This window comes from Camelus ferus, chromosome 1, assembly GCF_009834535.1.
Source record: "Camelus ferus isolate YT-003-E chromosome 1, BCGSAC_Cfer_1.0, whole genome shotgun sequence".
In the NCBI taxonomy this organism is placed as follows: Eukaryota; Metazoa; Chordata; class Mammalia; order Artiodactyla; family Camelidae; genus Camelus; species Camelus ferus.
This window is the reverse complement of record NC_045696.1, coordinates 82000791-82015010: the sequence shown is the minus strand read 5'-3', so window position 1 is coordinate 82015010 and position 14220 is coordinate 82000791. Positions and strand designations below refer to the sequence as shown.

The 14220-nt window shown below is 38.8% G+C and overlaps 1 protein-coding gene across 1 annotated transcript in view; it reads left to right on the top strand.

Annotated features, from left to right (window-relative positions):
- Positions 1–1037: 1037 nt before the first annotated feature.
- PRKCI (protein kinase C iota) overlaps positions 1038–14220 on the top strand; it is a 62832-nt gene continuing 49649 nt past the window's right edge. Inside the window, exon 1 of the mRNA XM_032484444.1 lies at positions 1038–1275. Within this exon, the coding sequence (XP_032340335.1) occupies positions 1175–1275 (101 nt within the window). The 5' untranslated portion in view covers positions 1038–1174. The remainder of the gene's footprint in view (positions 1276–14220) is intronic.

Genomic DNA, 14220 nt, shown 5'->3' with positions numbered 1-14220 from the left:
CCAGTGAAACGCCAGAGACTACACTGCAAGGACGTTTTCTTTATAATCCTTAGTTAACCGATATTAACAAAAACAAATGCTAATGGATGGATGGATGGATGGATGGATGGATTGGCTAAATATTCATTGTGCCCTTGTTCCACGCAATGGTAATACAAAAGGACCAAGATATCGGGGCCGCGAAGGAAGAAAAGTCACTCTGTCATCGTATCTTCTAGTTGAGTTTCCTCCTTCATTACATTCATTATTACATGTGTTACACACATTATATTAAATTCTTTCCATGAAAGAGACTATGCTGAGCTTGTAACCAAATTCCTTTTCCCCAAAAGGGCACTGTATAATTGAGACGATTCACGCAATTGGAAGGGAGAATTCACCAGAGAACAAAGTGTAGATCGTGACGAAACCCAATCATTTCCAGTGCCCTCAGATGCCCAACCTGGATTTAGGAGTTCCACGCCTACGACTGCCGGAGCACAAGCCGAAGATCGACCTTCAGCGAGAAGGCGGGGCGCTCTGCGCGTAAGGAACCTCGAGTCCCAGAATCCCATGGGGACTCCAAATCCCAGAAACCCGCAGGGCGAACCTACTCCGGGTCCCAAGTCGGCTGACCGCGGGCGCGACCAAGTTAGGAAACTGGGGTGAGATGCCGCAGCATTAGTTCCCTACCATTTTCCTTGTAGGAAGAGTCTTTTACAGAACTAGACTTACCCGAATCTTCACATCCCCTCAGTCACAGTTTTCACGAAAGGTACCCTGTCGGCGTATCTGATGTGATGGTCAGCGTCCCCATCCTCTCTCCCCCTTACCTTTGCCCCCCGTAAGAATGGTTCAGCCGGGCATTGAGGTTCCTTGAGTTGGATCGATGGTTGCACCCGCCCTCCCCCGGAATGTGGGGCTTTGGAGCGAGCTAGGTGGGAGGGGCGGAGGCGGGAGGCGTGCTAGGCCCGGGCGGCGGTAGAGGCAGTGGCCGCCGCGGACGGTGGGAGGAGCCGCGCGGTTCCGGCTGCCCCGGCGAGGCGACCCTTGGGTCCGCGCCGCGGGCGGGGAGGACAGGTAGGCGAGCGGGCAGCCGCGGCTACGGGAGCGGCTCGGGCTGCGGAGTCCCGGACCGCGCCTGGCGCGCCCCCCGCACCCTCGGCCTCCGGCGTTGAGGCGGGGGTGTAAGGAGATGCCGACCCAGAGAGACAGCAGTACCATGTCTCACCCAATCGCAGGCGGCGGCAGCGGGGACCATTCTCACCAGGTCCGGGTGAAAGCCTACTACCGCGGGTGAGTATCGTGGGGTAGGGGTGACGGTGGGAGGGCGGGGGAAGGCCGGCTCCACTTGGCCTGGAGGAGGGGCCGGTGAGAGGCTGGAGATGTGGGAGAGTTGATCAGGGCGGGCAACTCCGGGGACTCGGGATGGGGGACCGAGTGGTTGGGGGAGGAGCATGGAGCGCTGGATTGGGGCACCCCCAAGGTGTAGTGCTGGGCGTCGGGGAGTCGCGCAGCTGAGGGTCCAGAGTAGGGTCCGAGGGAGGAGCCTTCGAGAAGAGTAGGTTCACCTGGTGAGTTCGAGAGCCTCGCCTGCTAAGAGATTTACAAGAGCTTTACGTCTCTTTAAGCCTGGATGTGTTTGGGGTTGAGAATTGATTCTGAGTGATGCCTTAGTTAACTAAATTTACTGTGGATTTAGAAGACAGGAATGCTTCCGTTTGATGACCCTTTTGATTACCAGCAGGCCTAAAGCCTCTGGCTCTCTAAGTCAGGTTTATCTTTATCTCATAGAAGAGTTCGCGACGTGTATCTGGACTGTGGTCAGGCTGATAGTATGTTAGCCATAGGAATTATTATTTAAGTGAACTTGATGCCTTTTCAGGGATATACGTTAGGTCTCGCCAAGATTAGGTTACACATGTAGTGTAAATTAAAAATTGTGAACGCTTCTTTGTCAGCGTTGCTTCAAGGACTGTCTCATAGGTTGAGGTATTGCGGGAAGAGGACGAGCCTAGGCAGTTTTTAAATCTGTGATCTTTACTCATATTATTACCTAAGTTATAACTACTGTGGTTACCAGAAATAATCCAGTCCTAAAATCGTTAGGTCATATTCTGTAATCAGTGATTTGAAGTGTCCCTCTTCTCTTGAATTCCTGTGGTTTGAAATTTCTTTGAGATAATTACATTTTGGAGCATTAGAAAGGTGAAATGTTAGTGAGCATAAAGGTTTGAAACTAAGAGTTAACAGAAAACCTGACCACTTGGCCTGTCTGCTTGTCCAAGCAGAAGTAAGTTCCTTTAAAAAAAACTCAAGCACTAGGAGGTTGAAACTGCAATGCATACTTTTACATTCCTGAGAGGATCAGTGAAGATACCAAACTTTCAAAATGCCTCTCTTGTTTTGATTTCAAAGCAAATAGAAACCCCTAAATGTTTTATTGATTTGATATAAAGATTTACTAGTTTGGTTGCTGCCGTGAAGTCTCTGACCTCTCTGTTCATTAGCTTGACTGTATTCAGGAGTAGTTCAGAGGAGTTATTTCAGATAGTAGCAGTGTTTTTACTTAAATTGATCACAGAGGTCTTGATTTTAAAACAAGAGCTATGATATGTACTTAGCACTGTGGGGAAAAAAGCTTTGCTTCCTATTACCTTACCTTTAATTTGACAGATGAGATATTTCACTTTAAAACCCATTGTATTTTAGAAAGTTGACTGTGACTTGTTAGGTGCAGAGGATGAAATATAGTACATTTTCCTTTTTTAAAATGGTATCTGATTATTGACAGTTTAGAAAGCTAGATTAAAAAATGAATATACGCACATGGTAGGAGAGTGCAAATTGTACAGAAGTATAAAATAAAAAGTGTTCCCCATCCAGTCTTCCCAACCTCCAGAGGTAACTACTGTTGGCAGTGTATTTCCAGTTCTTCTGGAGGTTACCTTTATTACTTTAAAAGTTATACTTCTGTTTTCTGATTTATCAACTTTAAGTGATATTTATTGATTCCTTCATCTGAAAGATGAGAAATTGGGTGCACATTCATTTTGCTTCCTCACCACCTGATGCCTCTCAATTTTTGATTGTTAAACCATTTTTTTAGTTCTCTGGTTTACCTTTCTGACTTTAAATAATATAAATTCTTGATTTTTAAAATTTAGTTTCCAATAATTCCAACTATGAAACATCAAGAAACTAGTGCTTCCTTTTTTTCCCCACTTTTATTAGTTTGACAAATGTAAATAGACCTAGTTAATAAATTAAAATCACTGTGAGCGTCTCCTTTGGAAAGAAATTGAAACTTTAGAATATAGATATATTTTCTTGGCTTATTCCTCCAATTATTTTTGAAAAGGGAGGGTAGGGACTTAATAAACCTATTAGTGCTTGACTGAAATGTTTCTAAGACATCCAAGTTAACCTTTATTTTGGTTTCTAAAAACCTATGAATTCTGCTAAGGAATGAATCAACCCTTTGCTCTTCAGTGCTTTCATCCAATGAAAACTTTCTAGTAGTGCCTTCATTGCAAGCTTCATTTAAAGACAACATCAGCACTCTCTAAACTGTACCAATTTCTGTCCTCTGAAATTAGGTCTGTTAAGATTGTATGTTTATTAACAATAGTCTCAACTGATGGTATGATGTACACAGTCAGCTGCTCATTACTACAGATGAAACTAAAATGAGTCACCAATGAGGATAGTTAAACAGGTTGGCTAACTAGAATACCTGCCTGATTTTAAAGTAGAAAATTCTTCCTTTACTATCAGGAAATATAAAGGACAGTCTACATTTGAAAAAGTTTTTTTTTTCCTTCCGTTCAGCTGAATGGCCATTATCAGAGAGCTTTACCCTTATCCCCTTCTAACAATACTTCTTTCCAGTGAATATTGAAATCTTGGAATAGTCAGGATTTTTTAGTGAATAAATTGCCATCTCCTTTCCATGATGGGTTTAGTGTTCTCATTCTGTTAAATTTGTTCTTTGTGCAAATGTGATGTCTCCCAAGATATAACAGATTATTCAATTAGACTTCTAGTCTTTACGCAGAAGATTAATAGCACTGAGAATCTGATTTTATTGGAGACCACCTAAGAGTGCCTGTCTCCTGGCCTGTACTCCTCTTTCCTCACCACGGGAGCTTGTCAATGAGTGGCCTGCTTTCCTTCAATCATTACCTAGTGGTGTTAGTTTGGAGGAGGAGAAACAGGTTTTGTGGGTTAGTGATAGATTGCCATTGTGTTGCTATCCTTATATGAAGTTACTTGATATTATGGGATAGAATTTAACAAGGAAATCTCTGAACTGCTCATTTCTTTACAGTCTATAAACGTATGGGAAATTTTGCAAAAAACTTGTGAAAGTACTTCTTAATCCACTGCTGTTGAGCCGTTACGACAATCCAGAGGATTCTTTCTGTGCATGTGTACAAATCGGAAGAGATGAACGCCTGGCATATGTGGAAATGTATAGCTGGTTCAGTGATGAAGTATGCAGGGTTTTTATCACTGCAAACAAGTCTTGGCAAGACTTGTTTTTAAAAGTATTGCAAAATAATTTTAGCGATACACTTGAGTAATGGTTCTGAGGAAATAAAAATAATATATTCAGTTGAGAGTTGGGGTAGTGTTATTGGTCCTGGAGCTTCTGGAGTAGGGCACCTAACCACAGGGCAGCTGAGCTGTAGCTTTACCAGCCAGAGACAAAGGACATGGTGGCCTGGCGCCAAAACCAAAACAGCCCTCTCAGAAGTTCGGATTAGATAATATGGAGATAAATTGCTTATTAGCAGTGAGGACTGAAGCTGAAGAGTTTAGGGAGAGGCAAGTGAGGCCAGGACCGCCCATGTGCAAACTAAAGGGCTAAGGAAACGGAGGAGAAAAAGGCAGCTCTTTCCTGAAAAAATTTTCCTAGATGGCTTTCAAGTACAGCTCCCAAACCTCTTTTTAAGGTAACTTGAGTGTCTTTTTTTTAATGGTTGAAATGAGCCTAGTTAAAACATGAATTATAAAAATTCCAGTCTTATTTAGGATCTCACATTTTACCAAAGCGTGTTTAAATTCAGATTAATAAATGTTGTTGAATACCTACTATAAGCCAGGCACATGGTGCTAAGGGTAGGCGCAGAGGATGCTAAGCTGGAGAGTACAAGGCTCTGCTTGTGAAGAACTAAGAGATTTGTTGGAGGAGAAACTTAGAAGAGTTAATAAAAGTGTGTGTGTGTATGTAAGGTATGTGCAAGAGTGGCTATTGGGGAGGAGTTTGGGGTGAGGGAAGCCCTCCTAGATGGTGAAAAGTTTGAGCCTTTTAAAGGATAAGTAGGTTTGTCTGGTGGATTATAATGTTGGGTGGGAGGTCATTCCAAGCATTGCACAACTGCAGGGTATGTTTGGGGAATTAAGATCAGTTTAGTTGTCAGTCCCATAGTCATTCCTCACTAGGACGTAAAACGCAAAGTGGCCACTGATGAAAAGTGAGCTAAAAAGAGGGATCACAGGCACTAGATCATGAAGACGCCAGAATATTATAGTTCGTGCTTCAGACTTTTTTACATAGGTGAAGATTTTAAGTAAGGAGGATGCATGATTAGATTAATTAGCGATGGATGGAGATGAATTAGCGATCGATGAGACTAATCTGGAGGCTTTGGAAGTAGTCCAGGTGAAAAATTCTGAGGAGTTGGAAAAGAGGGTATGGATTCAGTGACGATTTTAGGGTGTAGAATCAATATGAATTTGAGATGGGTTGCCTGTGGGGAAGAGGGAAGGGGTCTGACAACTCACAGACTTACTATTTGGAGAGAGATTAGGGAGTACAGAAGGAAGAGATTTACGAGAAAAGGTAATTACTTACCTGGAACAGGTAACCGAGTTTTGAGTTCAAGGTGCTTTGGGAACATCCAGGTGGAAATGCCCAGAATTAGCTGAACAATTGCTCCCTGTGCGCCTGCTCTGTGTCCTCAGCACTTGTGCAGGCCAGCTAACCTGTGTGGGAATGTGGCCGAGAATGATGATAGAAACAAAAATGCCACCAGTGGCCAAATACAGATCTCAAAGACAAGGCACTAAAAGTGAATTTTAAAAATACAGAAATACATAAAGCAGAAAGTTCCCTCTGTAGCCTCTCACCCCCACTTCTGGAGGGTAGCCGTAATAACCCCGTTAACAGTTTGGGATATTCTATAGTGTATCAATATATCTTTAAGCATATGCACAGACACACCCTTTTATTTCTCCAGTAAATGTGTTTGTGTTTCTATACATGTTTCTGTAACTAGAGTTTTTTCATTCATGGTCATTTTTCCATGTCAGGATAGACAGATTAGGAGATAGATACATATAGGTAGGTAGAATGATCCACCTCTTTCTTTATAATTGGTACATAGTGTCCCATAGTGTTGTTATACAATAATTTAATCTTTTTTCTGATTGATGAACTTTCATTAAATCACTACTTCAAATCATGTTGAAAGAACATCCTTATATTTAGTATATACTCTTGCAAACATGGTCAGATATGCCTGTTATAAACCTTGATATTGTTCTCCAAAAACTTATCAATTTACATTGCCAACAACAGTGTAGGAAGGAAGCATTTTCCTTATGCTTCCATTGCATGTTTATTGGTCTTTTACATGTTTGCAAAAAAGATTAGCAAAAAATGCTAACTTTTTTTTTTTTACACAGTATTCAGAGGTAGATATCATTATCTCCATTTTGTGGATGATAACATTGAGGCTTAGTGAAACCAGAATACAAAACTGAGTTTTACCCTTCAGAGAAATTTCTCTTTTCTCATATTGATGGGGCTTTTTAAGATTACTTTTTTCTTTATTGTCAGATTCATAACTGTGAAAGTTTTTCTTTTTGAGTCAATTTTCTATTTCCTTGATTATTAAAATATGAAAGTTGCTTTATGGCTTTTTTATAATTAACAATTAATTTGAGAGGTGATAGTTTGAGATTGTATGCCTATCCTGTTTCCTTAAAACCCAGTGATTTTACCATCTGTGGTAAATCTTATTACATTGGTGATCACAAATAAAGCTTTTTTTTCTGATTATACCATATTTAACTTAGGAGAAATGTTTGCATTGAGACAGCAGAAGGACTGAATATGGTTCTTTTTCAGGTTTATTTTTAAAAGCAGTCCTAAGGAAAAACTTTAGATTCAGTATTTTAGAACATAGGAACATAATGAATGCTTAAAACAGTGTGACTTCTGAAGCCCAACAGCAAAATTAAAAATGCTTTTTTTTTTCTTTTTCTAAAATTCAGTTAAAACTATGTCTAAATTTGCCATTTTGGGTATCATTGTGGTGAAGCAGACTGTATTCTGTCGAAGACCAGTGGTTAAGATAATTTATACCAACACTGATGTTAAAACCAGGAAAAAAAAACTTCCATGCATAATTTGTTTTGTACCTTTAGAAGTAATATCTCTATTTTGCAGCTTATTTTTAGCTTTGGTACTATAATAAGGATCTGGAGATTGTGGGATGTGTGAACATGGTGCTTTCCCAATTACTTAGAGAAATGTTTATAAAAAACTCCCTTAAATGTTTTAGTTCCTGGAACTTAAGGAGTGGCAGTTGAGAAAGCATGAGTTCTTTTTGAGTCTCTTTAAGATGTACTTAAGATTTTTTTAAGGATTACACAGATTTTTTTAAATATTTGTATGTTCTGATAAATATTTCAACAGCTCTCGAAAAATAAGATTTCTGATAAATCCCTGTTGTTTACAGACATGCTTACATATGTATCAATTTCAACTACCTGTGGACCTTAAAAAGGAAGTCATATTTTGATGATATCTGATCATACTAATTTTTTGCCTCTTGCATTCAAAAAAGATAATATCACACTTGTTCTTTGCCAGAAAAATTCGGAGCCTTTCCTTCTCTTCTGATTTTATTCTAAAATATATACTCCCAACCCTCACCTCCTCATACTAGTAGTCTTGAGGGTATTTTGAAAGAAAAATTTATTTAAGACAAGCAGGCTCCCTTTTAATGTCACTAGAAGAAGGAACTATTTTATAATTTTCTTTTTAAAAAATAAAAATTTTACATATTTAAATCAATTTTATTTACTACCGTCATTTAAAATTTGTTTTATATTGTATTTATATTTTGTTAAAAAGCAAAATTTATCGTAAGATCATACCTTTACATGGTGGTAGAAAAACTAATAGTAATCTATACCATTCAGAAGGGTTTAAGTACACAGTACATCTTCTTTCTGTCTTTAGTCTTCCCCAATCCCACCACCTAGAACTACTGTTACAATGTTGTTTTCCTTTATTATATCTGCTGATCAATATGAAAGATGAGGAATTTAGCACTTCTTCATTGCCTCCTCTCCTGACTATTTTTAGTTTTTCTTGTTACATTTATAACTTAAATGATACCTTCTCCTGCTTTTCTTTTTTAATTGTGGTAAAAAATTTAAATTGACCATCTTAACCTTTTTTTTCTTTTTCTTTTTTTTTTTTTTTTTTTTGAGGGAAGGTAATTAGGTTTAGTTATTTATTTTTTGGAGGACGTACTGGGGATTGAAGCCAGGACCTTGTGCATGCTAAGCATGCGCTCTACCACTTAAGCTATACCTTCCCCCCGTTAACCATTTTTAAGTGTACAATTCAATAGTGCTAACTATATTCACTATGTTATATGACCAATCTCCAGAACTTTTTCATTTTGCAAAACTGAAGCTCTATACTGACAACGCTCTTATTCCACCTCCCCCCCCAGCAACTACTGTTCTGTTTTCTGTTTCTATGAATTTGACTACTCTAGATACTTCATATAAATGGAGTCATACGGGATTTGTCTTTTTGTGACTGGCCTATTTCACTTAGCATAATGTCTTCAAGGTTCATCCATATTGTAGCATGTGTTAGAATTTCCTTTCTTTTTAATGCTGAATAATACTTCTTTGTGTTTATATATCACATTTTATTTATCTGTTCATCTGTCAGTGGACACTTGGGTTGCTTCCACCTTTTGGCTATTGTGAATAATGCTGCTATGAATGTAGGTGTACAAATATCTATTGGATTCCCTGCTTTCAATTCTTCTGAGTATATATACACCTAGAAGTGGAATTGCTGGATCATATGGAAATTCTATTTTTAACTTTCTGAGGAACTTTCATACAGTTTTCTATAGCTGCCACACCATTTCAGATTCCTACCAACAGTGCACAAGGTGCCTATTGCTCCATATCCTTGAAAACATTTGTTGTTCTGGGTTTTTTTTGGTAGTAGGCATCCTAATGGATGTGAGGTGATGTTTCGTTAACGTTTTGATCTGCATTTCTCTAATGATTAGTGTTAGTGAACATTTTTTCTAGAGCTTGTTGGCCATTTGTTCATCCTCTTTGGAGAAATGTCTGTTTAGGTTCTTTGCCCATTTTTTAATTTGGGTTATTTTTTTTTCTTGTTCCCTGCTTTTATTTTTAAATATTAGTTTTAGATAAGAGTGTTGACTCCGCTGGGAAAGAGACATTTTTGAATTTATACTTCCTTTCACTTTCTCTACATCTTGATTTTTCTTGGTAATTTTTACATTGTAAAGTTTTATAACACTGTTCTTTTAACTCATAAATTTTTCTTTAAAGCAAATTTAAAAAACACTTGTAATAAATGCTTATGTATGTGTCATGTCCTTGAAAAGCCAAGAGGTATGATTAGATGGTTAAAGAACGAGAAGTAATCTTGTGTCAATAAAATTTCTCTCTTTTAAGAGTTTCTCTTAACTTTGGTTTTGGGGGCTGGTATGTTTTCTGTCAATTTTATACCATCTGTTTTCAGTCATTTAGGATTTTCTCATACTTTCTGGTCTACTGCTGGTCCCTTTTTTGTTTTATAAGACTTTGATAAATTTGTTGTTTCAGTTTTCTGTCATTTTAGTGGGCCCTTAGGATGAAAGGATATAGATTTGTGTTCCCTCCACCATATTAAACCAGAAGCATCTGTAGGTTGTTTTTAGAAGGTTGTATTATTTTTATTGTTCTAATAAGGTTTCACGTCTATTTAAAGTGTTGTAGGATACATGTTTTAAAATTTATTCAACACATATGGAGTGTGATATATGCTCAGTACTATTCTGAGTACTATAAATATTAATTCACTTAATCCATTAACGCCTTATAACACCATAGGAAATATTATTATTCCCATTTTGTAGGTAAGGAAATTGAGCCACAGAGAAGTAACTCACCTAAGTGATAGAGCCTGGATTCAGACCCAGGCATACTGGCTTTAGCTCTCATGGTCTTAACCATTATTCTGTGGCTGTCTAATATATGTCATTACTCCTTTGTGAAAAGCTTTTTATGCTTACATTTTCTCACGCTTTCTTTAGAGTCCATTCACTCAACAATTATTAATTGAACATTTACTGTGGGCCAGATGCTGCTTCAGATACTGGTGATAACAGCAATGAGCAAAACAAAATGCCTGCTCTCATGAATTTTACATTTAGCTGGGGGAGACAGACTGTAAAATATGTATAATTTATACATGCCAGCAATTTATTTTCTCTGAAGAATAAAAAAAAATTAACTAGCTTCATGTGCTATAGAGTAAACTGATTTAGTCTCTGAAACAAGGATTACAGTTTTCATTAGCCAATCTCTTGAAAGTAAGATTGACTGTTTTTATGCATTATGTTTTTGTCAGATAGTATCATCTGATAATAGCTATGCTTTGGGTGGATGCTCCTGTGGAAAGTGATATCTCAGATTAGCATGCAGGACGTTTTTTCAGGAGTGCTCTTGGGATTGATGATTATGGAAGAGACGGGAAGGGAAGGAAGCAGGCTTAGGTAGAAAAAAATCCAGATGCTGTGAAGTCTCAACAGAAACCTCAGTTGACCCTCCAGGGAATTCTGAAGATGAGTTGACACTTGAGAGCCTTTCTGAGTCACATCTAGGACCTTTGTACCCACCTTGAATCAGTCATTGGGGTTTGACCATAAGGGAGGAGTCATATCTCTGAAAGAGGCTGACGGCTGGGGTTGTCTACTGGTAGCACTCCCAGGAGCTAGTGTAATAAATGATCCATTGCTAATGGGGGATTCTGGAGGTGAGGGAGGGGGAGGTTAGAGCACAGCATGCACCACGTGTCATTAGGAGACGTGGATTTGAATATATATTCTGTTTCCTAACTGTGAGACTCCAGCAAATATTCATTTGTGCTGTGCTTTTAAAATCTGTAAAATAGGATTAATTTGTCTAGTTTGACAGTTCTTGTGAAGATCGTATAAGATAAAAACTTAGTTCAAATATCTGAAACACACTGAATATTCCATACATGTTTATAGGCTAAGGAAACATAAACAGTGATATTTTCTTGTCAAAAGTGCACTTTCTAGAAGATGAGTTTCTCCTAGAAAATACTTCTTCCACATTCAGTTAAGTAGTATTTGAGTCCCTATTATGTTATGTGAATGTATTAAAAAGGCCAAGAATTTTTGTCTTTCAGTTGTTTATAATTTAATTGAGGATGTGTGTATATAATTAGTTGAAAACAAAAGATGGACATAAGATACATGTTGGACAAGCATAGTGTGGGTGAAAAAGGTTTGATGGGGGTTGATGTTGAATAGCCAATTAAAGAGAGATCCCCATCTCCCTCTGTAAACTGAGCCTTAAACTGAGGAACTCAGGAACATAATGCATACAAACAGTCAATCTTACTTTTAAGATTAAAACTTGGATCACCAAGGTCTTATGTGTGGGGGTTGTGAGTAAACCAGATGTCTGTAACAGAGTCAGTGTCAGGAATGGCAAGGATCAGATTGAGAACAGAAAGTGGAACCAGTTTATCAAGAGTCTTAAATACTACACAGAGAGCTGGGATTACAGATTTAGGAGACCCTTATATAGAGATAATAGTTAAAACATTGAATGTGAATTAACTTTCAGAAAGAGAGAGACATAGAATGAATATGAGAGAGGGCATGAAGAGTGTCTTGTGATTGAAGTGTTCAGAATAGTAGAAAGGGAGCCAGGGAAGCATATTGTCATGAAAGCCAAGGAAGAATGCCTCTAAGAGGCAGGGACAGAAAACCATGAGATGCTCAGAAAGAGAATGATTATCAAGAAAAAGCTATTCAGTTTCTATGTTTGACTTACTACTTCTATAAGGTCACTAAAGATTGCAGTTTTAACATTTTTGCAGATGACTAAAAATTTTAATCCCTTATTTCTTACTCTGTGTTCTAGGTTCCAACTATGCACGTCTGTTCACACAGTTCCTTTTTTTTTTCTTCAACAAATATTTATCGAATGCCCATTCTCTGCTAGACACTATATTGGCCACTAGGAATATAATGAACAAAACAAAATTCCTACTTTCAAGTTTACATTCTAGCTGGGGTAGACAGTGGACTAGTAACATTGGTTTAACTGTCCAGGTAGAAGAGGTAGTCGGAGAGGCAGCTGGGGCAGTTCACACAGGGCCTTGTAGACCCTGCTAGGGACTTTGGATTTTATTCTGCATGAGAGGGGGGAAAGGCATTTGAAGAGTTTAAAACAAAGGAAAGTCATAGTGCTTATTGAAAAAACACACACAGAGGAAAAACATGAACTACATTAATTTTTGTAAAACCCTTACGACAGACTCTGGCACGTAGAAATCACTATACGTTAAATTAGAGTCATTCAGTCTATTTGACTTACGTTTGCAAGGATGACTGTGGCTGGCTACTATGTATTAGATTAGATCACAGGGAGCCTTCTCATGGCTCCTTAAAGAAAACCCCAGACCTCTGCTCTAAAATATTTTGTTGCATTTTTAAATCTTGTGGTGAATAGCTGCTATGTGGATTAATTTTATTTAAAAACTGTGGCTTATTTAACAGTAAAATAAATATAAATACACATTTATGTCTATTTCTTCCATTTTGGGGGTGTCTACCTTAAAATATGAATCCTATTTTAAAACCAATTTTGGCAAATCGCAGTTCATTTGGAAAAAATGAAAATGAAGGCATGAAATCAAAAAATCATTCCATACAAAGAATGATTGACAGTCTCATGGGTGTTTAATCTGTGGAAGTCAGGGCTGAGGAAAAGGACATGACTGATCTTTGTCAAATTTTTGAATGGCCATCTCTTGGATGAAAGTAGAAGGGTAGGGGAGATGGAGCACTAGGGATTGGAATAGATTTCAATTAAATGTAATACAGAAGCTTATCAACAATGGAATTATTTGTGGATTGTAATGCCTCACAAAAGAGCAAGCTTGTGATAACTAACATTAAAGCAAAAGTGAGACTGCTGTCTGTTAGAACAGTTAGGGTGGGCTTCCTGAATGAAGAGGGGAGATTGAATAAGGTTTTTCTTTCCTTTTTGAGCAAAGGTAGATTTATTTAGAGAAATACATACTGCATAGAGTATAGGCTGTTTCAGAAGGCGAGAGAAAGGCCACAAAGTGTGGGGGTTGGGTGTTCAGGTTAAAGTAAAAGTAGATACACACTCCATAGACAGACTGTGGGCAGTCTCCAAAGATGAGGGAGTGAGAGAGGGGGCCATGAGGCAGTGTTGCCAGTTTTTATGGGGTCAAGTAGCTTCACATGCAAACATGGGGGAGGACCATTCCAACTACCCCGAGGAAAGGGCTGGGATTCCCAGGAATTGGGCCACCACCCACTCTTTGACCTTTTATGGTCAGCCTTGAAGCTGTCATGGCGCCTGTGGCAGTGTCATTTACTATGTTAATATTACAATGGGCATATAATGAAGCTCAAGGTCTATTGGAAGTCAAATCTCCCGCCATCTTGAACCTCAAGGCCTACTGAGAGTTGAATCTTCGATCATTTTGGTGTTAATTGCTGTGTCATTCCTTGAATGACTGTGCCCTGCCCCCTTGCCTCCTGTCTCATCCCCCCTCAGAGATTTTACTCCCATAATCTTATGGGGGTGCAGAGGGGTGTGATGGTCCGTCATCTGAAACTACTTCAGGGCTGGGTAGGGGCGTTGACCCTGCCTATCAGGGAGTGAAAAATCTCTGAATGCCTAATCTAGGGTTCCCAGGGGCAGGACAGCCTTTTGTTTTTGCGTCAGAGGGTGGTATGGGCTGGAATCCTCGCACAGCCGTCTTCTGATGTGAGACTGTTGTAACCCACTGTTTCCTTAGACCTCTGATGAGTCTTCTTAAAGATGAAGCACCTTTGTAACAGCAGTTCAACTGTCTATAACGACTAAAGATTTAAAAGGCCTGGTTAA